Source organism: Erinaceus europaeus, chromosome 3, assembly GCF_950295315.1.
Source record: "Erinaceus europaeus chromosome 3, mEriEur2.1, whole genome shotgun sequence".
Taxonomy (NCBI): Eukaryota; Metazoa; Chordata; class Mammalia; order Eulipotyphla; family Erinaceidae; genus Erinaceus; species Erinaceus europaeus.
The window spans coordinates 117,986,415-118,012,920 of NC_080164.1; the positions used below are offsets into that span (position 1 = coordinate 117,986,415).

A 26,506-nucleotide genomic window follows, 5' to 3' on the forward strand; every position below is an offset into this window, starting at 1 on the left:
GCTTCCCCTTGAGCTGGTCTCCATGTTCCACCACCACTGCCCCCCTCCCCTCCAGGTCTCCCCTCCAGCCAGAGGAGAGATGGTTTCATCTTCTAAGGAAAGTTGCAATCACTTCAGCAAAATCCATTTTCATGTCTAGAAAAGGATAGTGGTAGGAAACAGATGCATGTAAGTGGCTCACTCAGGAAACACCAAACATCTGCACGGGAGCAGGAAGTGTCACCTTACAGTGAGATTATTATTACAGCTGTTTCCCAGAGTCATGTCATGGTTTCTCTTCTTACCTTCCCTGAGGGGTGAAGGCTCTGGGTTGCTCCCAAATGTGCTGGGAAGTGATATTCTGTACCCTCTGGAAAGACAGAACATATAGCACCAGTGTCAAAGGAGGAGAGGACAGGGCATAGGGGGTCCCTTTAAGCTCCTGGGGGTGATGGTCCTCGATGAATTAACTTCGTGGAAGAATCACAGGAGAGTGTCAGTTGCATGGAGACAGGCATTTATTGAAGCAAAGCAGGGAAAGAAAAAAAGAGAGAAAGGTAAAGGCATGGACATGTGTTGGCTCTCAAGACTGAGAGAGAGAGAAGTTTCCTGGTCCTGGAAAGAGACCAGAGCACTGGTTTCTGGTAGTGCTGGGGATTGAACCTGGCACTCTTTGGCATGAAAGTCTTTTGGCAGGACCACTGTCTCCCCAGCTTTAAAGTGACCATTCAAGCTGCTGAGACTGAAAGCAAAAACTAGTTGTGTTTAGTATATCTGCCATGTTTTAAAGCAGAAAGGAACAGCATTCATTCTCTGATAAGAGTTAGCTCTTAGCCCCTTCTTTTCCTTTCCTAGGTGGCTCAGCCACTTGAATTTTTTAAAATTTTTAATTATTTATTATTGGATAGAGACAGAGAGAAATTGAGAGGGGAGAGGGAGATAGGAAGAGAGACAGAGATACACTTGCAGCTCTACTTCACCACTTTTGAAGCTTTCCCTCTCAGGTGGGGGTCAGGGGCTTGAACCTGGGTCCTCACACACTGTAATGTGTGTGCTTAACCAGGTGTGCCACCACCCTGCCCCAGCCACTTGGATTTAAAGTGACCAAGCCCCATCTTTTTTTTTTTCTCCTTCCTCTGTGCTGCTCCCTTGTGAGAACCCTACCCACTACTCCTCACTGCTGAAAGACACCATCTCTAATCACCACCACTCTGAGGGAGACGGATTTCACAGAGGAGTGTGTGTGTGTGTGTGTGTGTGTGTGTGTGTGTGTGTGTGTGGCCACCTTCAGTCCAGAGCCACATTCTTTGACTAGAAATTTCCAGCTGTGCTCTGTGGAGCTCCAGGTCACCTCTGTGGAGACAGGGAGGTGGAGAGATGCCCCAAGGGGGGCTCAGTTGCCTGTGTCTCAGCCACAGGGTCACATGTTCAGTGTCTAGGAAAGAATCAAATGGGGAGAAACTTGATCTCAGTTTCCTTCCTCTCCTCACAGAGCCGGGGTGCTCTTCTTCCTCACCAATGACCAGTGCTTCAGCTGTGTGTCAGCAGTGGAACTCTTTGTGGTTGAGAAGAAGCTCTTCATGTGAGTGAGTCTCAGCTCCAGCAAGGGTCCTGCAGACCTGGGGGTATGGGCTTCCCTCCAGAATTAGGTCCTCCATGGGATCCCGGGTTGCTGCCAGAGCCCACTGAGCACAAAGAGCCAGAGACCAGGAAGAAGATTCTGGGGAAGGGGGACTGAGGCTACTGTGGGCTGCCTGACATGGGCTTCTGTGTTCCAGACATGAGTACATCAGTGGATACTACAGGGTGTCATCCTATTTCTTTGGAAAACTGCTGTCAGACCTGGTATCCATGAGGATGCTGCCCAGTATTATATTCACGTGCATAACATACTTCCTGCTAGGTGAGCAAGGGCACAAAGGGTGTGCCTCTTGAGGGGTGAAGGGAAGTCCATTACTCTCTCTCTCTTGCAAGTTTGTTTGGGTTCTCAAAATTATAAGCTGAGTTAGGAGATAAAGAAGCATCTGCCATTGTTTAGTGTATGGGGTGACTGTTTCTGAGGATGCTTTTCTCAGTACTTTTTCCAAGCTGACCTCTTAAAATAAGAAGAGAAGAGAATAAAAGAAAAGAAAAGAAAAAAGAAAAGAAAAGAGCTATTATTAGTGATCCAGGAGGTGGTATAGTAGAATAAACATTTGATTCTCAAGCACAGGGTCCTGATTTAAATGCTGGCATCACGTGTACCTGAGTGATGCTCAATTCTTTTTCTCTCCTTACCATCTTTCTACTCTCTCCCATAAATAAATAAGTTTTAAACAAATTATTATTATTATGGCCTACCAGAACACTGCTCAGCTCTGGCTGTTGACAGTACTTGGGGATCAAACATGCAGCCTCTTCTACGCAAGCCCTGTGCATAATTACCACTACACTGTCTTCTTAGCCCCTGAGTTTTGTTTAGTCATTATTTTTTGTATTCCCCTCCCCCCAAAAAAGATACTATTGTCCTACTGTTGTTTTACAGTGGTATGAAGTTTAGGAAGTACAGGGCAGGCAAGATATCTCCCTTGGAGTTCACTTGCTTAGTTATGTTTGGGATCAGGGTTCAAGCCCAGCCCTCTCCACATTGAAGGAAGTATCAGAGCTATGGTCACTTCCTCTTTGTCTCTGTCTGAAAAGTCAGCCTGGAGCAGTGGAGCTCCAGTGACAGAAAGAACAACAGCACAGTTTGGGGAGAACAGACTCACATTGTACAGTGATCCCACTTCCCACCTGTCCCACCTTTCCTCATATTCCTCTGGCAACTGCCGTTTTTATATTTATTTTTACCAAGACTAAATATTATTTGTCTTATTTTGCTCATTTGTATGCTTTGGTTATTTATGTACCATATTTGAATGAAACCAATTCCAATCTAAAGTTTTGAAACATTTAAACATTTAGTTCATTTATTTATGTTTGCTATGAAGGTTATCACTGAGGGTTGGTGCATGAACAACTCCACCATTCCCATGGCCATACTTGTTTGTTTGTGTTCGTTTTTCAACTTCTGTCTATGCATGAGATCATACTACATTCATCCTTCTCTTTCTAGTTTATCTCACTTAACATCCAAGATGAGGTGAAAAATGTGAATTCACCATTTTAAATTTTTTTTAATTTTCTGTATTTAGGGGATTAATATTTACAATCTATAGTAAATATAATAGTTTCTACATACGTAACGTTTCTCAGTTTTCCACATAACAATATAATTCCCACTAGGTCCTCTGTCATCCTTTTCCAGGACCTGTACTCCCCTCCCCCCTCCAGAGTCTTTTACTTTGCTGCAATACACCAATTCCAGTTCAGGTTCTACGTGTGATTTCTTTTCTGATCTTGTTTTTCAACTTCTGCCTGAGAGTGAGATCATCCCATATTCATCCTTCTCTTTCTAGTTTATCTCACTTAAAATGATTTTTTCAACCTCCATCCAAGATCGGCTGAAAACAGTGAAGCCACCATTTTTTATAACTGAGTAGTATTCCATTGTGTATATATACCACAACTTGCTCAGCCACTCATCTCTTGTTGGACACCTGGGTTGCTTCCAGGTTTTGGCTATTACAAATTGTGCTGCTAAGAACATATGTGTACACAGATCTTTTTGGATGGATATGTTGGGTTCCTTAGGATATATCTGCAGGAGAGAAATTGCAGGATCATAGGGTAGGTCCATTTCTATCCTGAGAGTTCTCCAGACTGTTCTCCACAGAGGGTGGACCAATTGACAGTCCCATCAGCAGTGCAGGAGGGTTCCTTTGCCACCACAACCTCTCCATCATTTGTTGTTGTTACCTTCTCTGAGGTATGACATTCTCACAAGAGTGAAGTGGTATCTTATTGTTGTCTTTATTTGCATTTATCTGACTATCAAACACTTGGAGCATTTTTTCATGTATTTCTGGCCTTTTGGATCTCTTCTATGGTGAATATTCTGTCCATGTCCTCTCCCCATTTTTGGATGGGGTCATTTGTTTTCTTGTGGTTGAGTTTCGCAAGCTCTTTATATATTTTGGTTATTAAACTCTTGTCTGATGTATGGCATGTAAAGATCGTCTCGCATTCTGTGTGGGCTCTCTTTGTTTGGATATTGGTTTCTTTTGCTGTTCAGAAGCTTTTTTGTGTTTGGTGAAATATAGTGCTTCAGTTTCATTTTTTACAACACCATCTATTGAGGAGACTCTACTTTCCCCATTTAATAGTCTGGGCACCTTTGTCAAAGATTAGATGTCCTTAGGTGTGGGGGATTACTTTTGGGCTCTCAGTTTTGTTCCACTGGTCAATGTGTCTACTCATGTTCCAGTACCAAGCAGTTTTGATGACAATGGCCCTATAATACAATTTGAGATCTGGGAGTGTGATGCTCCAGTTCTGTTCTTTCTTCTCAATATTGTTTTGGTAATCCTAAGTCTTTTCTGGTTCCAGATAAACATTTGTAGCATTTGTTCTATTCTCCTTCTTCTTCTTCTAGCATTTGCCCTTCTTCTGTAGTCAGTTAAATGGCTTTGAAAGTGACTGGGATCCATGTGGATTCAGTCGGCTAGGAAGGATCGTCAGTTTCCCCAATGAATGGGTACTCACGGGATGCACCACGAGAAGGTCGATCCAATTCTATTCTCCTAAAAAATGTGATTGGGATCTTGATGGGGACAGCATTAAATTTGTATGTGGCTCTGGGTAGTATATTCATTTTAATGATGTTAAACCTTCCAACCCATGAACATGACTATCTTTCCACTTCTTTTTGTCTTTTTCTATTACCTTGAGTAGTGACTCATAATTTTAATTTATAAGTCTTTCACTTATTTTGTTAGGCTTATTCCTAGATATTTTATTGTGTTTGTTGCTATAATAAAAAGAATTGATTTCTGGATTTCAACTTCATCTAACTTAGTGTTTGCATAGAGGAACACTGTTGACTTTTGAATGTTAATTTTGTAGCCTGACACCTTACTGTATTGTCTAATGATTTTCAAAAGCTTTTTTTCTGGACTCTTTAGGTTTTTCTATGTATACTAGCATATCATCTGCAAATAGGGAGAGTTTGACATCTTCTCTTCCAATCTGTATCCCTTTAATTCCTTGTTCCTGCCTGATTGCTATGGCAAGAACTTCCAACACTATGTTGAATAGTAATGGTGATAGTGGGGAGTCTAGTACCTGATCTGAGGGGAAATGCTTCCAGTTTTTCACCATTGAGTATGATGTTGGCTGTAGGTTTGCTATATGTAGACTCCACTATCTTCAGGAATTTTCCATCTATTCCCATTTTTTATAGCATGTTAATCATAAAGGGATATTGGATTTTTCAAAAGGCTTTCTCTGCATCTATTAGTATAACCATGTGGTTCTTGGTCTTGCTTTTGTTGATGTGGTGGAGTATGTTGATTGATTTACATATATTAAAATCAACCTTGCTTGCTTGAGATAAACCCCACTCGGTCATGATCAACAATCTTTTTAATATACTACTGTATCCAGTTGGCTAGAATTTTGTTTAGTATTTTAGCATCTGTGTTCATCAGAGATATTAGTCTGTAGTTTTCTTTTTTAGTTGTGTCCCTGCCTGCTTTTGGTATCAGAGTGATTGTGGTTTCATTGAAGCTGGAAGGGAATACTCCTGTGTCTTCAATCTTCAAAGTAGAGGTATTAACCTTTCCTTGAAGGTTTTGTAGAATTCATTTTTAAAAACATCTGGTCCAGGACTTTTTTCCTTGGGAAGATTTTTGATAACTGTTTCAATTTCGTTAGCTGTGATGGACCTACTCATATTATCTAGTTCCTCTTTTATTAAATTTTGGAAGTTCATAGGTATCTAGGAAATAATTAATTTCTTCCAAGTTCTCTAGCTTGGTGGCATATGATTGTTCATAAAGCCTCACATGATATGTTGAATTTCTGCCATTTCTGTTGTGATAGCTCCTCTTTCATTTACAGTCTGATATATTTGGTTGGGTCTTCTCTCTGTTTTCTGAGTCTGGCTAAACATTTGTTGATTTTGTTCACTCTTTCGCAGAACCAACATTTACTTTCATTGATTTTCTGTATGGTTTTATTCTTTTCAATGTTATTGAATTCTGCCCTAACTTTATTGCTTTATGTCTTTCTGGTTGCTTTAGGGTTCCTTTGTTCTTCTTCTTCTAGGTCTTTAAGATGTGCAATCAGTCTATTTGTTTGTGCTTTTTCTTGTTTCCTAATGTGTGCTTGTATGGCTATGAATGTCCCTCTCAAAACTGTCTTAGCTGTGTCTCAAATATTTTGATAGCTTTTGTCTTCATTTTCATTGTACTCTCAAAACATGCTGATTTCATCCTTTATTTCCTCTTTGACCCAGTAGTTGTTAAGGAGTGTACTGTTGAGCTTCCACATTTTGGGACTATTACTAATCTTTTGTTGATTGTGAAGTGTTAGTTTAATTCCACTGTGGTCTGAGAAGATGCTTGGGATGATTTCAGTGCTTTGAATTTGCTGATGCTGTCTTTGTGGCCTAATATAGGTCTCTCCTTGAAAATAACCCATTTAGACTTCAGTAGAATGTGTATTCCAGTTTTTTTGTGGTAAATGACTCTGAAAATTTCCAGTAGTTCTAGTTTATCTATCTCCTCATTTAGCTTCCTCATGTCTTTATTGATTTTCTGCCTGGATGATCTGTCAAGTTGAGAGAGTGGGGTTCTGAAGTCCCCTACTATGACTGTGTTGCTGTTAATATATTGCTGTAGCTCTTCCAGTAGAAGTTTGAAGTACTTAGTTGGCTTCTCATTGGGTGCATAGATGTTAGTAAATGTTAAGTCCTCTTGATTGACTGATCCTCTGAGCATTATGTAATTTCCACCCCTATCTTTTTAAATTTTATCTATTTTAAAGTCTATCCTGTCAGATATGAGAATAGCTGTTCCTGCCCTTTTTTGTAGGCCTTTAGTTTGTATGGTATTTTTCCATCCTTTCATTTTGAGTCTGTGTTTGTCTTGTTGAGTTAGGTGGGTTTCCTGTAGACAGCATATTGTTGGGTTATGTTTTCTGATCCATCTTCCCACTCTGTGCCTTTTAATAGGTGAATTCAGGCCACTGACTTTTATTGACATCATAGATTGAAGATATTTTAATGCCATTCTTGTAGAGTTTTAGAGTGTTCTGATATATGGCCTATTTACGGTGGTCTGACTGTTTATAGGAGACCTTTCAGAACTTTTTTCAGGGCAGGCTTGCTGACAGTTGATTCTTTCAGCTGTTGCTTGTCTGAGAAGGTTTTTATGCCTCTATCTAGTCTGAGTGATAGTCTAGCAGGATACAGTAGTCTTGGTTGAAAGCTGTTCTCATTGAGAACTGGATAGATATCTTGCCATTCTCTTCTGGCCTGCGGTGTTTGTGTGGAGAAGTCTGCTGCTAATCTTATGGATTTTCCTCTGTAGGTGACTTTTTGTTTTTCTCTTGCAGCCTTCAGGATACTTTCTTTATCCTTATTCCTTTCCATCCTAAATATAATGTGTCTTGGTGTCTCTAAGTCTTGGTTACTTCTGTTTGGGACCCTCTGGGCTTCTTGAGCCTTTATGTCTTTGATGTTGTCTAGACTAGAGAAGTTTTCAGCTATTATGTCCTGTAGAATGCTTTCTTCCCCTCTCTCTCTTTCTTCCTCTGGTAAGCCAATAATGCATATATTATTTCTTTTGAAATCATCCCATAGGTCTCTTTTATTGTTTTCAGTATCTCTTAATCTCTTTCGAGATCTCTTACTGCTTTATTAGTTATTTCTAATTTTTCCTCAATCTTGCTAATTCTGTTTCACCTCATTTATTCTATTCTCTCTCCCCTATTGTTTTCTGTAATTCATCTATTTTATTACCCTATTCTGATACTATTTTATCTTGTTCAGCTAGCTGTGTTCTTAGCTCAGCAATATCAGCTTTCAGCTCCCTAATAGCCTTGAGATAATTAGTATTGTCTTCCAGAGTCTCATTTGATGTTTCTGCATTTCTGATGACAATTCTTTCAAAGTCTTTACTCACTCCTGTGACTATTTACTTAACTAGCATTTGGATGTTGATGTCATTATTTTGTGCTTCAGCCTTTGGGGGACTTTTAGCTGGACTCTTGTCCTGCTCATTTCTCCAATATTTCTTCTTGTTGGCTTTATAATTTTATATAGTATGTTATGAGGTCCCTCTCTCAGTGTTTTTCAAATTACTGATTGCTCCTGGCTGGATGGACTTGTGTTTAAGCAAGGAACTTAAAGAGTTTGGGAGTTGGGCAGTAGCGCAGTGGGTGAAGCGCAGGTGACACAAAGCACAAGGACTGATGTAAAGAATCCAGTTTGAGCCCCCGGCTCCCCACCTGCTAGAGAGACACTTCACAGACAGTGATGCAGGTCATTTGTACAGGGAGAGGACAAAGGCCAAGGATATTTAACAGAAAGCTTCGGGACTTCAGATAGGTAAAGAGCCTAGCTCAGTTCCTCCTCCAGAATAGCCTCACTCATTGTATACATTCTACCCATGTCTGCATGGGACACTGGTTTTTGGAATAGCTCTAAAAATTGGCTTGGAGCATCAGAGAGAATAGTACAGCCTTTTGTGCCTGAGATCCCAGGTTCAATTCCTGGCATCTCCATAAGCCAGAGATAAGAAGCATGTTGGGTCACCCTCTTCTCATTAAAAATAAATTTTGGCTGTGTGGTGGCTTACCTGCAAAAGAGCACATGCTCCCATGTGTGAGGACCAGGGTTCAGGCCCCCAGCCCTCACCTGCAAGGGGAAAGCTTCCCAAGTGGTAGAGCAATTCTGTAGGTGTTTCTCCTTTCCTCTGCTTCCCCTTTCCTCTCTTTCCCTCTGTCAAAAAATAAACCAACAAGGCATACCAAAGGAGAACACCTGAGACCTCAACAAGACAGGACTAGACTGACTTCAGGAACCCACCAAATCACTGGAGTGAGTGATAAAGCTAAGAAGCCTACTTACAGTATAAAAGCCCTCAGGCTCCCATAGCCTACAGGGAAGAAAAAAGACAAAAGAGGCTTTTTTTTTTTTTTTTTTTTTTAATCTGGGACTTCAGCCAAAAGAGGCTTTAACAGCTACTGTGCTCCAACTCAGGTACTGGAATAATATTGAAGCAACTGTTAATTTCCACAACTGTGAACTCTTTAAGTACTTTACTTAAACAAAAGTCAACCCAGATGAGAGTAATCAGTAATTTGAAAAGTACTGAGAGAGGGACCTCTATACTCTATACTTTATAAAATAGTTAAACCAACAATAGGAAATATTGGAGAAATGAACCAGGACAAGAGTCCAGCTAAAAGTCCCCCAAAGGTTGAAGCACAAAATAATGAGGTCAACATCCAAATGCTAGTTAAGGAAATAGTCACAGGGGTGAGTAAAGAGTTTGAAAGATTTGTTCAGAAATGCAGAAACAACAAATGAAACTCTGGAAGAAAACACTAATTATCTCCAGGTTATTAGAGAGTTGAAAGTTGAAAAAGCAGAGCTAAGAACACAGCTAGCAAACCTTGGTGGTGTGACTGACTACACACATGTGCTATATAAGATAGTCACCTGAGAGTGTTGGTCTAATTAAAAAAAATGTTAAAGCATCCTGGTAGGTTGTGCTGTGGCAAAACGCTGAACTTGCAAGCATGAGGTCCTGTCTTGAACAGAAATGACCTTGATATTAATTAATTAAATAGGGTAAAAAAAAAAAAAAAAAAACTGTCAATGGAGACCGAGGCTGTTATTTTCTATATGCTGCAATATTCATTTATTTCGTCTAGGTGGCGCTCTAATACCATGTCACAATCTAACACCACATTCTTATATTAAAATACAGTTATAAACCCTGGTGTTCTGACATCATTGTCTTATATATAAATACAATTATACACCCCAAATACCTCCTCAGAATAGGACAAATAGGTGCGCAGGTAAGGCCACGCACGACACATGATGTTCTCAGGTGTAGGAAGCTGGTCCTGGCAGAGAGCTGGTCCGGGTGGATCCTAGTCCTGGTCAGGGTAACTGGTCCAGGCAGCTGGTCCGAGTAGAGAGCTGGTCCTGGTCCTTTTCCGGGTCTGGTCAGTGAATCTGCAGACACTTCTGTGACCTTCGGTGTGTTGATTGCGGCGGGATATGCTAGATGGGGGCTTCTGAATTTACAGACTACCTTGCAATTCAAAAGTTGCCCTCCATGTCCAAAAGTCCTGGGCTTTTATCCCTGAGCCAGGCTGGGGTGTGGATTAGATCACTTTCAGGCAATGAGAATTGGGGTCTTTCTGACACGTAGGTCTAAACTTTATCAGGCTACACAGATATAAGGCTTGCTCTGCACAGGACTTTATCTTATGCAGGCCTTCAGGGGCATTTCAGAGAACCCAGGGGCTGCATAGGGCTTGCTCTGCACAGGACTTTATCTTATACAGGTATACGGGGTGTTTCACGGCGTTCATTCCGCATAGGACCTTATCTATGTGGGACTGCAGGTCTTGGGGGCCAGGGTTCTAAGTTTTATCTTTCACTCTACTTTGTCACTTTAAACTCAAGAATTATTTTAACACTTTAATTTTAACAATATTCCAACACTCAAATAAGTATTTAACATTTCTGACTTATTTTAACATTTCAAACTCAAAATAATATTCTCACACTTGAATATTCACTTTAACAAATATTTCAACACTCTAAATTTAAGCAACTTATCTTGATATTTCCAACTTATTTAAACATTTCATACTCAAAGAAATACTTTCACACTTCATATTCTCACACTTCTTATATATATTATAAGTACACACTTCTTATTTCCAGTACAAACTTCTTTTTCTTTTTATTTAAGAAAGGATTAATTAACAAAACCATAGGGTAGGAGGGGTACAACTCCACACAATTCCCACCGCCCAATCTCCATATCCCACCCCCTCCCCAGTAGCTTTCCCATTCTCTATCCCTCTGGGAGCATGGACCCAGGGTCATTGAGGGTTGCAGAAGGTAGAAGGTCTGGCTTCTGTAATTGCTTCCCGATGAACATGGGCGTTGACTGGTCGGTCCATACTCCCAGTCTGCCTCTCTCTTTCCCTAGTAGGGTGGGTCTCTGGGGAAGCTGAGCTCCAGGACACATTGGTGGGGTCTTCAATCCAGGGAAGCCTGGCTAGCATCCTGATGGCATCTGGAACCTTGTAACTGAAAAGAGAGTTAACATACAAAGCCAAACAAATTGTTGAGCAATCATGGACCCAAAGCTTGGAATAGTGGAGAGGAAGTGTTAGGGAGGGTACTCACTGCAAACTCTAGTGTACTTCTGCTTTCTTACTTTGGTGCCATACTCCAAACTCAGGCAATTTCTGCTTTGCGTTTCTACTTCTTCTTCTTTTTTTTTTACATGCATAACAGTCCCCAGATTCCCATTTAACAATACACAACCCCCACTATGTCATTCATCATCTTTCATGGACCTGTATTCTCCCCACCCACCCACCCACCCCAGAGTCTTTTACTTTGGTGTAATACTCCAATTCCATTTCAGGTTCGACTTGTGTTTTCTTTTCTAATCTTGTTTTTCAACTTCGGCCTGAGAGTGAGATCATCCCATATTCATCCTTCTGTTTCTGACTTATTTCACTCAACATGAGTTTTTCAAGGTCCATCCAAGATCGGCTGAAAACGGTGAAGTCACCATTTTTTACAGCTGAGTAGTATTCCATTGTGTATATATACAACAACTTGCTCAGCCACTCATCTGTTGTTGGACACCTGGGTTGCTTCCAGGTTTTGGCTATTACAAATTGTGCTGCCAAGAACATATGTGTACACAGATCTTTTTGGATGGATGTGTTGGGTTCCTTAGGATATATCCCCAGGAGAGGAACTGGAGGATCATAGGGTAGGTCCATTTCTAGCCTTCTGAGAGTTCTCCAGACTGTTCTCCACAGAGGTTGGACCAATTGACATTCCCACCAGCAGTGTAGGAGGGTTCCTTTGACCCCACACCCTCTCCAGCATTTGCTGCTGTTACCTTTTCTGATGTTTGACATTCTCACAGTAGTGAAGTGATATCTCATTGTTGTCTTGATTTGCATTTCTCTGACAATCAGAGACTTGGAGCATTTTTTCATGTGTTTCTCAGCCTTTTGGATCTCTTCTGTGGTGAATATTCTGTCCAAGTCCTCCCCCCATTTTTGGATGGGGTTATTTGTTGTCTTGTTGTTGAGTCTGGTAAGCTCTTTATATATGTTGGTTATTAAACTCTTATCTGATGTATGGCATGTAAAGATCTTCTCCCATTCTGTGAGGGGTCTCTTGATTTGGGTAGTGGTTTCTTTTGCTGTGAAGAAGCTTTTTAATTTGATGTAGTCCCATAGGTTTATACTTGCCTTAGTCTTCCTTGTAATTGGATTCGTTTCATTGAAAATGTCTTTAAAATTTATGCGGAAAAAAGTTCTTCCAATATTTTCCTCTAAGTATCTGATAGTTTCTGGTCTAACATCCAAGTCCTTGATCCACTTGGAATTTACTTTTGTATTTGGTGAAATACAGTGATTCAGTTTCATTCTTCTGCATGTTTCAACCCATTGTTTCCAACACCATTTGTTGAAGAGACTCTGATTTCCCCATATAATAGTCTGGGCCCCTTTGTCAAAGATTAGATGTCCATAGGTGTGGGGCCTCATTTCTGGGCTCTCAATTCTATTCCACTGGTCAGTATGTCTGTTCATGTTCCAGTACCAAGCAGTTTTGATGACAATGGCTCTATAATACAGTTTGAGATCTGGCAGTGTGATGCCTCCAGTTCTGTTCTTTTTTCTCAAGATTGTTTTGGCAATTCTAGGTCTTTTCTGGTTCCAGATAAACATTTGTAGCATTTGTTCTATTCTCCTAAAAAATGTGCTTGGGATCTTGATGGGGATAGCATTAAATTTGTAGATGGCTCTGAGTAATATATTCATTTTGATGATGTTAATTCTTCCAACCCATGAACATGGAATATCTTTCCACTTCTTTGTGTCTTTTTCAATTTCTTTGATTAGTGACTCATAATTTTCAGTATACAAGTCTTTCACTTCTTTGGTTAGGTTTACTCCTAGATATTTTATTGTTTTTGTTGCTATAGAAAAAGGAACTGACACCAGGTTCCAGGTGTCATCAGGATGCCGGCCAGACTTCCCTGGATTGAAGACCCCACCAATATGTCCTGGAGCTCAGCTTCCCCAGAGACCCACCCTACTAGGGAAAGAGAGAGGCAGACTGGGAGTATGGACCGACCAGTCAACGCCCATGTTCAGCGGGGAAGCAATTACAGAAGCCAGACCTTCTACCTTCTGCAACCCACAATGACCCTGGGTCCATGCTCCCAGAGGGATAGAAAATGGGGAAGCTATCGGGGGAGGGGTGGGATATGGAGATTGGGCGGTGGGAATTGTGTGGAGTTGTACCCCTCCTACCCTATGGTTTTGTTAATTAATCCTTTCTTAAATAAAAAAAATAAAATAAAAATTAAAAAAAAAAAAGGAACTGATTTCTGGATTTCAATTTCTTCTAACTTAGTGTTTGCATAGAGGAATGCCACTGACTTTTGAATGTTAATTTTATAGCCTAACACCTTACTGTATTGCCTGATGATTTCCAAAAGCTTCTTGCTGGATTCCTTAGGTTTTTCCATGTATAGTATCATGTCATCTACAAATAAGGAGAGTTTGACTTCTTCTCTTCCTATCTGTATGCCTTGAATTCCTTGCTCCTGCCTGATTGCTATGGCAAGAACTTCCAACACTATGTTGAATAGTAATGGTGATAGTGGGCAGCCCTGTCTATAGACCTGATCTGAGGGGAAATGCTTCCAGTTTTTCACCATTGAGTATGATGTTGGCTGTAGGTTTGCTATATATAGACTCCACTATCTTCAGGAATTTGCCATCTATTCCCATTTTTTGTAGAGTTTTGATCATAAAGGGATGTTGTATTTTGTCAAAGGCTTTCTCTGCATCTATTGATATGACCATGTGGTTTTTGGTCTTGCTTTTGTTGATGTGGTGGATCACATTGATTGATTTACGTATATTAAACCAACCTTGCATGCCTGGGATAAACCCCACTTGGTCATGATGAACAATCTTTTTGATATATTGCTGTATCCAGTTGGCTAGAATTTTGTTCAATATTTTCACATCTATGTTCATCAGAGATATTGGTCTGTAGTTTTCTTTTTTGGTTGTGACCCTGTCTGCTTTTGGTATCAGGGTGATGTTGGCTTCATAGAAGCTGGCAGGGAGTATTCCAGTGTCTTCAATTTTCTGGAAGACTTTTAAAAGTAGAGATATTAGTTCTTCTTTGAAAGTTTTGTAGAATTCATTTGTAAAACCATCTGGTTCAGGACTTTTATTTTTGGGAAGATTTTTGATAACTGTTTCAATTTCATTAGCTGTGATGGGCCTGTTCATGTTATCCACTTCCTCTTTACTTAGTTTTGGAAGTTGGTAGGTATCTAGGAAATCATCCATTTCTTCCAGGTTCTCTAGCTTGGTGGCATATAGTTGTTCATAGAAGCCTCGCATGATATGTTGAATTTCTGCAGTGTCTGTTGTGATATCTCCTCTTTCATTTACTATCCGATTTATTTGGGTCTTTTCCCTTTTTTGTTTTGTGAGTCTGGCTAAAGGTTTGTCGATTTTGTTTACTCTTTCAAAGAACCAACATTTACTTTCATTGATCTTTTGTATGGTTTTCCTATTCTCAATGTTATTTATTTCTTCCCTAACTTTAGTGATTTCTGTCCTTCTGGTTGCTTTAGGATTCCTTTGTTGTTCTTCTTCTAGGTCTTTAAGATGTGCAATCAGGCTGTTTATTTGTGCTTTTTCTTGTTTCCTAATGTGTGCTTGTATAGCTATGAACTTCCCTCTTAGGACTGCTTTAGCTGTGTCCCAAATATTTTGATAGCTTGTGTCTTCATTTTCATTGAACTCTCGAAACATTTTGATTTCTTCCTTGATTTCCTCTTTGACCCAGAAGTTGTTAAGAAGTGAAGTACAAACTTCTTATATGTCATTATTTCAAGTACACACTTCAATATTATTCTAAGTTCACACTCCTTATACATTAATATTATTCTATTCTAAGTCTGGGTAGAAGTCGCAACATATTTGTTCAGGAATCTGAGGTCTCAGCCCTTGTGTTGAAGGGGTCCTGTTTTCTTCATCTGGTATATGTAAGGGACACTTAACTGAATGCTTGAATATTCCTGTTCCTGACAGGTCCCAAGTTTGATCCCTGGCTCTGCATGTGCCAGAATGCTGCTCTGGCCTTATCCCTTCTCTCTCATTCATTTGGGCCTCAGATTGTTATTTGTGAACAGTTAGTGTAGAAGAGCCAGTGGTGAGGACTTCGCACAGTCATACAGTGAAGAGGCTGGGTGCTGGTAGTTCATCAGTTTCTGTTGCTGTACAGCACACAATCCCAAATCCACACAGGGATTAACCTGCTCCTCTCTCCCCAAGGGCTGAAGCCTGTGACGACATCCTTCTTCATCATGATGTTCACGCTTATGATGGTAGCGTACACGGCCAGCTCCATGTCCTTGGCCATCGCCACGGGCCAGAACGTGACGCTTTTAGCCATGATACTCGTGAATATCTCCTTTGTGTTTATGATGGTGAGTAGCAGCTACCTCCTAGAACACTCTTTGGGGGGGGGTCTGTCTGTGGGGCTTTGGAGGTCTTATACGTGAAGTGTGAGTTTTTAATTAGAGAATGTATCAGCTGTTCTGTGACCATCCTCAGAGGTTTTGTTTTTGTTTTTTTGCTGCAGTTTGAATAGAATTTCATGAATGAGCTTCTAAAAGATGGTTCTTGGACTGAGGAGCTAATCCATCTTGGTTCACTTGCCTGAGGCACCAGAGTTCCCAGGATTAGTCCCTAGCACCATTCTAAGCCACAGTTGTGCAGTACTCTGGTCTCTCTGTCTTATTCTTTTATAAAAGTAAATAAGTACTTCAACAAGCAGAATCACCTCCAGCTCCATCCATTTTGATTTTAGAGTAGTCTTCCACAGAGTACATATCCCATAACTTCTTTATCAAGTCATCTGCTGATGGAGACATAGTCTGCTTCTACTCTTTGGCTATTGTGAATAATACATCTATGAATTACACAAGTAGAACCTGAAATAGAATTGTGTGGGTGGGGAGAATACAGGTCCAAGAAGGATTCAGAGGACCTAGTGGGGGTTGTACTGTTATATGGGAAACTGGGGAATGTTATGCATGTACAAACTATTGTACTTACTGTAAAACATTAATTCCCCAATAAAAAAATATCATTTAAAAAATTTAATGATTAGATAAAATTAAAAATTAAAGTGTGGAAACTGATGCCACCCACCACCACCTGCACCGTGCCCCCCCCCACAAAAAAAATACATCTATGAACATAAGGGTGCACATGTCCTTTTGAAGTAGTGTTTACTTTAAAAAAACATTTCATTTAGCTGATTTCTTTATTTTGGATAAAGATAGAGAAATTGAGAGGGAAACAGGGAGATAGAGAGGAAGAGAGATATTAAGATACCTGTAGCACTGCTTCACTTCTTGTAAAGCCTCCCCCTGCAGGTGGCTTGAACCTGGGTCCTTGTTCACTGTAGCATGTATGCTCTACCAGGCGTATCACCACCTAGTTCTCCCCCCCGGACCCCATATTTTCATATATTTTGGATAAAATACCCAAAAGTGGTATTGCTAGATTATAATGTAATTCCATTTTTTATTTCTTTAAGGATTCTCTATACCATTCTCCAAATCTTACAATCTTATAAAAAAAAACAAAACTATTTTATTGAAGGAGAACTACAGAGTGAAAGATGCAGAGATATGTGACCAGAGAGTACTGAGCAACTGCTTGAGAGAGTTCTTAAATTTTGTAAACCATCATTAATAACAAATTAAAAAGTGGCTTGTAAAAAAAAAAAAAGAAAAAAGATCTTGGTGATGTATAGTAAGGCTCCACAGATCAGAGCTAGAGAGCAGCCCGAGTCTGGCTGGAAGAGCCCCTGGTAGACTGGCAGGGTAACAGCCTGACTTCTGCCCTGCCGATAGCAACTCATAGCCTCTTTGCCCTGAGGTTCTGATAGTTCAGTTAGATGAACAACTAATCTTCCCAGAGAACAAGCTAAACTCCACAGGAAACAGAGTCTGTCTGGCTGGGCTAGTCGACCTGTTTAGTCTATCCTAGTTCTCTCCAGTCTATTGAAAAGGGAGTATTTAAACATACTGAAAAGTTCTCAAGTCCACCCAGTGCTAGACCTCCTCCTTTCTGAGCTCCTGACCTCCTCTTAGATCAGCCTTTTTCTGCTTGCTTCCTCCCTGCCACCACTTTCTAATCATCACTTCATCCTCACTTCACACATGCCTACATTTTGAAAGTGCAGAGAGGAGTCAGCAGAAAGGAGTACTGGTGGCCTCCTTGCTCCACCCCCTGAACCAAGTGCTTAGCATCTGTCTGATGTATTAGGTATTTCAATGTATTAGAATTTAAAAGTTGTGTAAAGGACATTTGTTGTGGTCCAGGAGGTGGCGTAGTGGGTAAAGCATTGGATTCTCAAGCATGAGGTCCTGAGTTTAATCCCTGGCAGGACATATCTGATTCTTTCTCTCCTCCCAACTTTCTCATAAATAAATAAAATCTTAAAAACAAACAAACAGGGAGTCGGGCTGTAGCGCAGCGAGTTAAGCGCAGGTGGCGCAAAGCACAAGGACCGGCATAAGGATCCCGGTTCGAGCCCTGGCTCCCCACCTGCAGGGGAGTCGCTTCACAGGCGGTGAAGCAGGTCTGCAGGTGTCTATCTTTCTCTCCTCCTCTCTGTCTTTCCCTCCTCTCTTCATTTCTCTCTGTCCTATCCAATAACGACAACAACAATAATAACTACAACAATAAAAAAAAAACAGCAAGGGCAACAAAAGGGAATAAATAAAATAAAATAAATATTTAAAAAATTTTAAACAAACAAAAAAACAAACAAAAAAATAACCTTTGTTGTTGTAGCTGCTGAGGTTTTACTGCTCCAGGCTTGATTTATTCTGATAGCAGGAGACAGAAAAAAAAGAGGGGGGGAGAGAGAGAGACTGAGACTACAGGAGCAAAGCTTTATCTCCAGTATGGTGGGGGCTTTAGTGGAACCTGTGTTCCATGGCAAAGCAGTGTATTGTCTAGGAAGTTACTTTACCAGCCCATATAGGACTGTATTATTATTATTATTACTATTATTGCTAGGAGAAAAAAATTGAGAGGAATGGGAAATAGAGGAGCCCTCTCTTTGGAGCCCTCCTTCACCATTGTATGACATTCTGGAGAAAGTGAAAGCTTTGACACCTGAAGATCTTTCTATCAATGAAATATGTGTCACAGTTATGTTGTCATGCCATTAAGACCATAAAAAGCTTGGGCTTGGCAGTGATAGAACTTGTAGAACTTAGTGGAGTATGGATATTATTATATACAATGGCCCTGATTCCCGTCCCTGGTCCCCAAGTGCAGTGGGGAAGCTTCACAAGTGGTGAAGCAGGTCTACAAGTATCTCTCTCTCTGTCAATATCTCTCTCTCTCTGTCTCTTTTTCTCTGTCCTTCCTCCCTCCTCATATCCCTCCCCCTCTGTCCTACTGAATAAAAAGGAAGAAAAAATAATATAAAAACTGAAAGGCTGGAAAACAGCTGGAGTTAACCACATGCCACAACTCAGAGTAGTGGACAGGAGTTCCAGGACAAGGTGGTCTTGCCTGAAATGAGTATGTAATTTGAAGGCACTGCTGGGAAGAATTCTTTAGGTTAATCTAGGAAATGACTCTACCAACCCTTATTCTTGGGGTTCACTTTTTTTGTTCTTTCTTTTCTTTAGATCTTTTCAGGGCTGTTGGTGAACCTCAGAACGGTGGTGCCCTGGCTCTCATGGGTTCAGTACTTCAGCATTTCTCGTTATGGCTATGCGGTAAGGTCTGCTTTCCTGGTCTGTGTGGCCAGGTCTCCCTGCTAGGAGCAGCCTGTGTCACATCCCGGGCTGGGAGCTGTGTGCATCCTGTGGGTGTCTCTTGGTGGGAGCAATGAATGAGGGTCTCCTGTGAAGTCAAGGGTCCTCTTTATAATCCTCAGAGATGTCTCCACTGGCCCTGCTGATGGAGGGGTTAAGGATAGAGAGACAACGCAGGGTGAGGGAGAAAGATAGACTAGCTGATGAAAAATAAAAATAACTAGAGGGATGGGGAGACAATATAATGGTTCTGCAAAAAGACTTTCATGCCTGAGGCTCCTAGGCTCCAGGTTCATTCCCCAGCACCATCAGCCAGAGCTGAACAGTGCTCTGGCCTCTCTCTCTCTCTCTCTCTCTCCATATATATATATATATATATATAATTAAGATAAAATAAATGAAATTAAATGATGAAAAAGAAGAGAGCCGTGTTTCAGGTCAGTCAGGGGCTAAGAGGAGATGGTGCCCGAGTACACCGAAGATGGAAGGGGGAATGGACGAGAAGCAAGGAGCAGAGAGTGCAGCCAGCCCAGGCCTCCCACCACTAGTCAAGCCCAAAGTAAATTGTCCCCTATCCTCCTGTAATTAATGTATGGTTCCCAAGATTTGTATCTGGTTCTGATGGAAAACAGACAGGAACAATGCAAAAGACTGTTCACTTCCATTAAGAAGTACTGTTGGGAGTTGGACAGTAATGCAGCGGGTTAAGCGCAGCTGTAGCGAAATGCAAGGACCAGTGTAAGGATTCCAATTCGAGCCCCTGGTTCCCGACCTGCAAGGGAGTTGCTTCACAGGTGGTGAAGCAGGTCTGCAGGTGTCTTTCTCTCTCCCTCTCTGTCTTCCCCTCCTCTCTCCTATTTCTTTGTCCTATCCAACAACAGCGACATTAATAACAGCAGCTGTAATAACTACAACAATAAAAAAAGAAACAAGGGTAACAAAAGGAAAAAAAAGTATTGTTTCAATGATAGTGTTTACAGGACTCCAAACAGGCTGAAGAAGAGAAGGAGGTATGGAGGAAGCCAGCCAGAGGCCTTTCTTCTTGACCAAATACTTTATTTCCCTTGGATTAGAAGCCAACACCTCACCCAATGCCTCTCTGACTGCCAGGGAAAATAAGAGAGCTCTAGTTGTTCAGATGCATAACAAAGACAGGATGGTAGGGAATTTGAAGCTCAGGTTGTTTTTAGAAATAACAGCAACAGGCTGGGAAGATGCAATTGTGATGATTCTTTGGGAGCAGTTTGGAAACTTCAAGCCACTTACTGCAGCCACACCCCTCTGTGTTCCAGGCTCTGCAACATAATGAATTCCTGGGACTGAACTTCTGCCCAGGACTCAACTTCACCACAAATGACACCTGCAGCTATGCCATGTAAGTGACACTCAGTGTCAGCAGGGCTCCTCATGCTGGCCTGGCAGAGGGGCAGAGCTGATGTGAGTCTCCTCCCCCACCCCCATGACATGAGTGGCTGGGGTCAGTATTCTGTTTCACCTGGAGAAATGTTTCCCTTGGCTACTTTTTTTTTTTTAACAGTAGATTTTTAAAAAATCTTTTTTTCGTTGGTAGAAGAAGTTGAGGGGAAGAAAGAAAAATTGCAAGAGAAATCTAGAGAGGGAAAGAGAAAGAGAGACCTGTAGCCCTATTTCTCTGCTTCTAAAGCTTCTCCCCTGCAGCTTTGGAGAAGGGGCTTGAACCTGGGTCCATGGTTTGAACCTGGGTACCTCGTCTGGGGTACTTTTTTGCTTGGTGCCTTCTGAAAGATGCTTTGGGTGTCCTGACTGTGGGTTTAGGTTTTGGTTATTATGTACATCAACGTTGCTATTCCTACTAGGCTTCACAGGGTGTCTGAACTGTAGGTAGCAGCACCACAAAGGAGTATGCGTCAGCCAGCCTGGCCCATGGCATCTCTAATAGTTAAAGCCCTCCTGTTCCTCTTGTCTTGGTTTTAGAGTTTCACCTTTTCTGATCTCCCTGCCTTCTGCCAGTTTCCGATTTCTCCTTTTGTATGGGCGATTTATGGGTGGAGGGCTCTCTCAAGAACTTGGGTTATTTTAGGAAAAACTCTATGGCCCTCAATGAAAGACGAGGTTCTCCCCAATCAGATGTAAGTGTATCATTACTTAAGGGGCTCAGTGGGGGCACACCCAGTAGAGTGCATACATCACCATTGCAAGGACCTGGGTTCAAGCCTCCAGTCCCCAACTACAGGGGGGGAAAGCCTTCAGGAGTGGTGGAGCAGTACTGCAGGTGTCTCTTCTTCTGTCTGTCTCTATCTCTCTCTGCGTCTTACCCTCCATCAAAAAAGTGAGAGATAATGTGTGCCCCAGGATCAGTGAAGTAGTGTAGACATTGAGCCCCATGATAACCCTGATGGTAAAGAAAGAAAGAGGGAGGAAGGTAAGTAGGTGGGTGTCTGCCTTTTGTAGAATGCAGCATCGGAGCTTGGAGGTTCATGGATTTGGGGGTGGTAGTGTCCTTACAAGGGTAAGTGAACTTGAGCATGTTCCTGAAACCTAGTGAGGAACTTGTCCTCCACGATGTGACTCAGTAACCCTTCCATGGGGGTGTTTTCAGGATTGACTCAGCATCAGCTATGGGTGCTTAGCACAGTGCCTGGGTGGGGGGAGCATTGCTGAGGACCTGAGGAGCAGTGACTGCACCTGGTGCCTATAGTGAAGCCACACCCTCCCTCTCTTGCCTTTCAGATGCACTGGAGAGGAGTTTCTGGCAAACCAGGGCATCGATACTTCCCCCTGGGGCCTGTGGCAGAACCACGTGGCCCTGGCCTGTATGATCGTCATCTTCCTCACCATTGCCTACCTGAAGCTGCGCTTCCTGAAGAAGTATTCTTAAATTGTCTGAGATCATACCCATCCCCATTAAAAAGCTCTCATTTATTTAAGTATCCTGCCAAATGTCTTGTCTTGGTTTTCTGATTTTCCTTCGCCATTACCATCTTGTTTGGAAAGGATTATTTCTAACAAAAGAGCTCAAGGGGCAGGGTGGTAGTGCTCAGAGTTAAGCACAATAATGCAAAATGCAAGGATTGGCTCAAGGATACTGTTTTGAGCCCCTGGCTCCCCACCTGCAGGGGAGTCTCTTCACAAGTGGTGAAGCAGGTCTGCAGGTGTCTGGCTTTTCCTTTCCATCTCTATCTTCCAGTCTGCTCTCAATTTCTCTCTGTTCTGTCCAAAACACCCAAAAGTACTCATTTATTATTTTTTGTCAATGAGAGATCAAGACTTACAATCCCACTTTACCACTTGTTAAACCTGCCCCCTGCCTGTGGGCCCAGGGTCTTGAACCCAGCTCTTTGTGCACAGTAGCGTGTGCATTTAACAGGTTCAAAACCACCACCTGGCTCTCTGGACTCTTGATATTTAACAGGCAATTAAAAGAGGGCAAAGTTTTTTGTTTTGTTTTTACCAGAGCACTGCTTAGCTCTGGCTCATGGTGGTGTGGGGGACTGAACCTGGGACTTTGGAGCCTCAGGCATGAGAGTCATTTTGCCATCATATTTTTTTTTTTTTTTTGGCACTGTTACTAATCTTTTGTTGATTGTTAAGTGTTAGTTTAATTCCACTGTGGTCTGAGAAGATGCTTGGGATGATTTCAGTGCTCTTGAATAGGCTGATGCTGTCTTTGTGGCCTAACATATGGTCTATCCTTGAGAATGATCCATGTGGATTTGAGTAAAATGTGTATTCCAGTTTCTTGGGATGAATGACTCTGAAAATGTCCAATAGTTCTAGTTTATCTATCTCTTCATTTAGCTCCCTTATGTCTTTACTGATTTTCTTCCTGGATGATCTGTCAAGTTGAGATAGTGGTGTGTTGAAGTCCCCTACTATGATTGTGTTACTGTTAATATATTGCTGTAGCTCTTTCAGTAGAAGTTTGATGTATTTAGATGGCTTCTCATTGGGTGCATAGATATTAATAATTGTTAAGTCCTCTTGATTGACTGATCCTCTGAGCATTAAGTAGTGTCCATTCCTATCTTTTTTAATCTTATGTATTTTAAAGTCTATCATGTCAGATATGAGAATAGCTGTTCCTGCCCTTTTTTGTGGGCCATTGGCTTGTATGATAGTTTTCCATCCTTTCACTTTAAGTCTGTGTTTGTCTTGTTGCGTTAGGTGAGTTTCCTGTAGACAACATATTGTTGGGTTGTGTTTTCTGATCCATCTTCCTACTCTGTGTCTTTTAATAGGTGAATTCAGGCCATTCACATTTATTGATATCAAAGACTGAAGATATTTTAACGCCATTCTTGTAGAGTTTTAGAGTGTTTTGATATATGTTCTATTTGTGGTGGTCTGGTTGTTTATAGGAAACCTTTCAGAACTTCTTTCAAGGCAGGCTTGGTGATGGTTGCTTCCTTCAACTGTTGCTTGTCTGAGAAGGTTTTGATGCTTCCATCTAGTCTGAATGACAATCTAGCAGGATATAGTATTCTTGGCTGAAAGCCTTTCTCATTGAGCACTCGATAGATATCTTGACATTCTCTTCTGGCCTGTAGTGTTTGTATGGAGAAGTCTGCTGCTAATCTTATGGGTTTTCCTTTGTAGGTGACTCTTTGTTTTTCTCTTGCAGCCTTCAGGATCCTTTCTTTATCCTTATTCCTTTCCAATCTAAGTATGACATGTCTTGGTGTCTTTAGGTCTGGGTTAATTCTGTTTGGGACCCTCTGGGCTTCTTGAATCTTTATGTCTTTGGTGTTGTCTAGACTAGAGAAATTTTCAGCTATTATGGCCTGGAGAACGCTTTCTTCCTCCCCTTCTCTTTCTTCCTCTGGTATGCCAATAATGCGTATATTGTTTCTTTTGAAGTCATCCCATAGGACTCTATTGTTGTTTTCAGCATCTCTTAATCTCTTTTTGAGGTCTCTTACTTCTTCTTTAGTTGTCTCTAATTCATCCTCAATCTTGCTAATTCTGTCTTCAGCCTCATTGATTCTATTCTCTCTGCCCTCTACTGCTTTCTGGAGTTCATCTATTTTGTTGCCCTGCTCTGATACTGTTTTAGCTTGTTCAGCTAGTTGCCTTCTTAGCTCAGCAATTTCAGCTTTCAGCTCTCTAATAACCATGAGATTATTAGAATTTTCTTCCATATTCTCATTTGTTGTTCCTGCAGTTCTGATTACAATTTTTTCAAATTCTTTACTCACTCCTGTTATTATTTCCTTAGCTAATGTTTGGATGTTGAACTCGTTGTTTTGTGCTTCGCCCTCTGGAGGACTTTTAGCTGGACTCTTGTCCTGGTTCGAGTCTCCATTATTTTTTCTTGTTGTTTTAACCATTTTATATAAGTTAACAGTTTTTTCAATCCCTGAGTTGGAGTTCAGTGGTGTAAAAGCCTTTTTTTTTCCCCCCTGTAGGCTATGGTAGCCTGAGGGCTTTTAAACTATCAGTAGGCTTCTTGGCTTAATCAATGACTCCTGACCAAGAGATAAAGCAGGGTGTGGCAGAGATAATCCAGTGGTTATGCAAAGAGACTTTCACAGCCCTTCAGCTATGCCACCGAGGTATAGGTCTTCTCCTGAGTTTCCCTGTTAGATCTCTGTGCCCTCCCTGTCGCTGCTCCAGATTCTGAGGGTAGTAGCAATGGAGACTCAGAGTTGTACTTGGTGAGTCTCTGGGGAGTCCTTTCCTCCCTTCAGCTGTCCCCTTGTTGGTGAAGCAGACTGGAGGTGGTGTCTCCACTGACAAACTGTCGAACTGTTAGCAGTCACTTAATCTCTCCTTAGGCCCCTCTCTCCTCTCTGTCACCAGCCACGCGTGTTTGTACTCACGGGTGATTTACTGGGTTTCTGTGGTCATTCTAGTCCTGTCTTGTTTCGGTCCGGGTGGTCTCCTTTGGTATTCCTAGTTGATCCGGGAGAGGAGAGGAGAGGAGAGAAAGCGATCTGCTCTTGCCATCATATCTTTCCCATCCAATACTACTTTTTTTTTTCTTTCTTCCTTCAGGGTTATCTCTGGGGCTCAGAGCTGGCAGTAGGAATCTACTGCTCCTGGTGGCCATCCCCTCCCCCAATTTACTGGATAGGACAAAGAGAAATTGAGAGGGTAGGGGGGATAGAGGCTGTGACTGAGCATTGGGGAGAAGGAAAGTTGCCATCCTAGAGACCAGCTGGCCACCAGCAGCAACTTTCAGTTTGCCTCTGAGGTCTCTGAAGACCACAGTTAGTCAGTGAGTCCTGCTGGAGATACTGACTCCAGGGAGAGTTTGTCTTACTTGTGACTTCACCTCACATGCCCTTGTGGCAGCTGGTTCCTGCCTGAGAGCTCCTGGTATCACTTTGACTCCTGGCCCAGCGGGATAGCTCATCTGGATAGTGCACCTGCTGTGGGAGATGCAGCCCTGATTACAGAAATGCTGGTGGCACACATACTTCTTCTATTGTTGAAAATGGACAAAGGCTCACTGAGAAACCGATGATCTGGAGGACTGGGCAAGGAGCCTGGGGTTCAGATGCAAAAGCCAAATGTTCCCGGTTCAGACTTCAGATCCATACCATTGAACCCACCTTCTCCAGGATAACTGGGCTGGGTCCCTTACAGGCATGGAGGGGGGATTCCATTCCCAGGAAGTGCTGGTCCCTTCCCAATGGAAATAAGAGAGACCACCCCACTGCCGTTTCCACACCCCAGTAGCAAATTCCCCTTCTCTGGCAAAAATGGAACTTTTCTCTTTCCTGAATTCCGTCCTTTATTGGGTTTACTTATTGTCAGCTCTCAGAGTGGAAGGAAATCTTGGAGACCAGCACAGGCAAGGGACAAGGTTCCACTCTGGAACTGGTCCGGATCCCCTACCACACTCTCCCTGAGTGATGAGCCCAGGCTGTCTCCCAGTTGAGGCTGGGCCTGTTTTGCACGTTTCAGGGACACATTTTTTTTTTCCATTGCAGCCAAAGGAGTTGGTGATGTTCTCAGGAATGGATTCTCTCAACGCCCACCTGCAAAATGATTCCATAAACCAAAGCTCCACTGTACTAATATTTAAAAAAATATTAAATTCATAAAAGATTGAGTTCAGAAAGAGGGAGAGGACGTTAAGAGCTGTACTCTTGGTGCCTACAAGTTCAAAGTTAGAACCAGGAGCCTCAGGCATGCAAATCATGAAGTCTAGCAGCTGAGCTATTTCTTGGATGCATGAATTTAATGATTTAAACTATGAAATGTTATGCAGATGCTCACTTGTGACATTCTGATATTTGCGCTCTCTCTCTCTTTCTCTCTGTGTGTGTGTGTGTGTGTGTGTGTGTGTGTGTGTGTGTGTGTGTGTGTGTTCTTACCAGCTCTGGTTTATTGAGGTGGTGGGAGTTGCTGGGAGGGAGACCGTGGAGGCTCAGTTCATGACAGTCTTTTGCAGAACCACTCTTGTTATCTCTCCAGCCCAGATTCTGATTCTCCTGTGATAAAACCAGGCTTGAAGACTAGTTCAAGCTGCTGTGTCCATAGGCACTGGCTGGTCCAGCTGACTCAGAAGGTTG

At 41.9% G+C, this 26,506-nt stretch overlaps 1 protein-coding gene across 1 annotated transcript in view; it reads left to right on the top strand.

Moving 5' to 3' along the window:
* The window catches only part of LOC103127540 (broad substrate specificity ATP-binding cassette transporter ABCG2-like), a 52,226-nt gene extending 30,300 nt beyond the window's left edge, over window positions 1-21,926 (top strand). The window contains exons 10-15 of the mRNA XM_060187790.1: window positions 1,472-1,561; window positions 1,758-1,882; window positions 15,490-15,644; window positions 18,879-18,968; window positions 20,300-20,382; window positions 21,717-21,926. Of these exons, the coding sequence (XP_060043773.1) occupies window positions 1,472-1,561; window positions 1,758-1,882; window positions 15,490-15,644; window positions 18,879-18,968; window positions 20,300-20,382; window positions 21,717-21,864 (691 nt within the window). The 3' untranslated portion in view covers window positions 21,865-21,926. The remainder of the gene's footprint in view (window positions 1-1,471; window positions 1,562-1,757; window positions 1,883-15,489; window positions 15,645-18,878; window positions 18,969-20,299; window positions 20,383-21,716) is intronic.
* The last annotated feature ends 4,580 nt before the right edge of the window (window positions 21,927-26,506 follow it).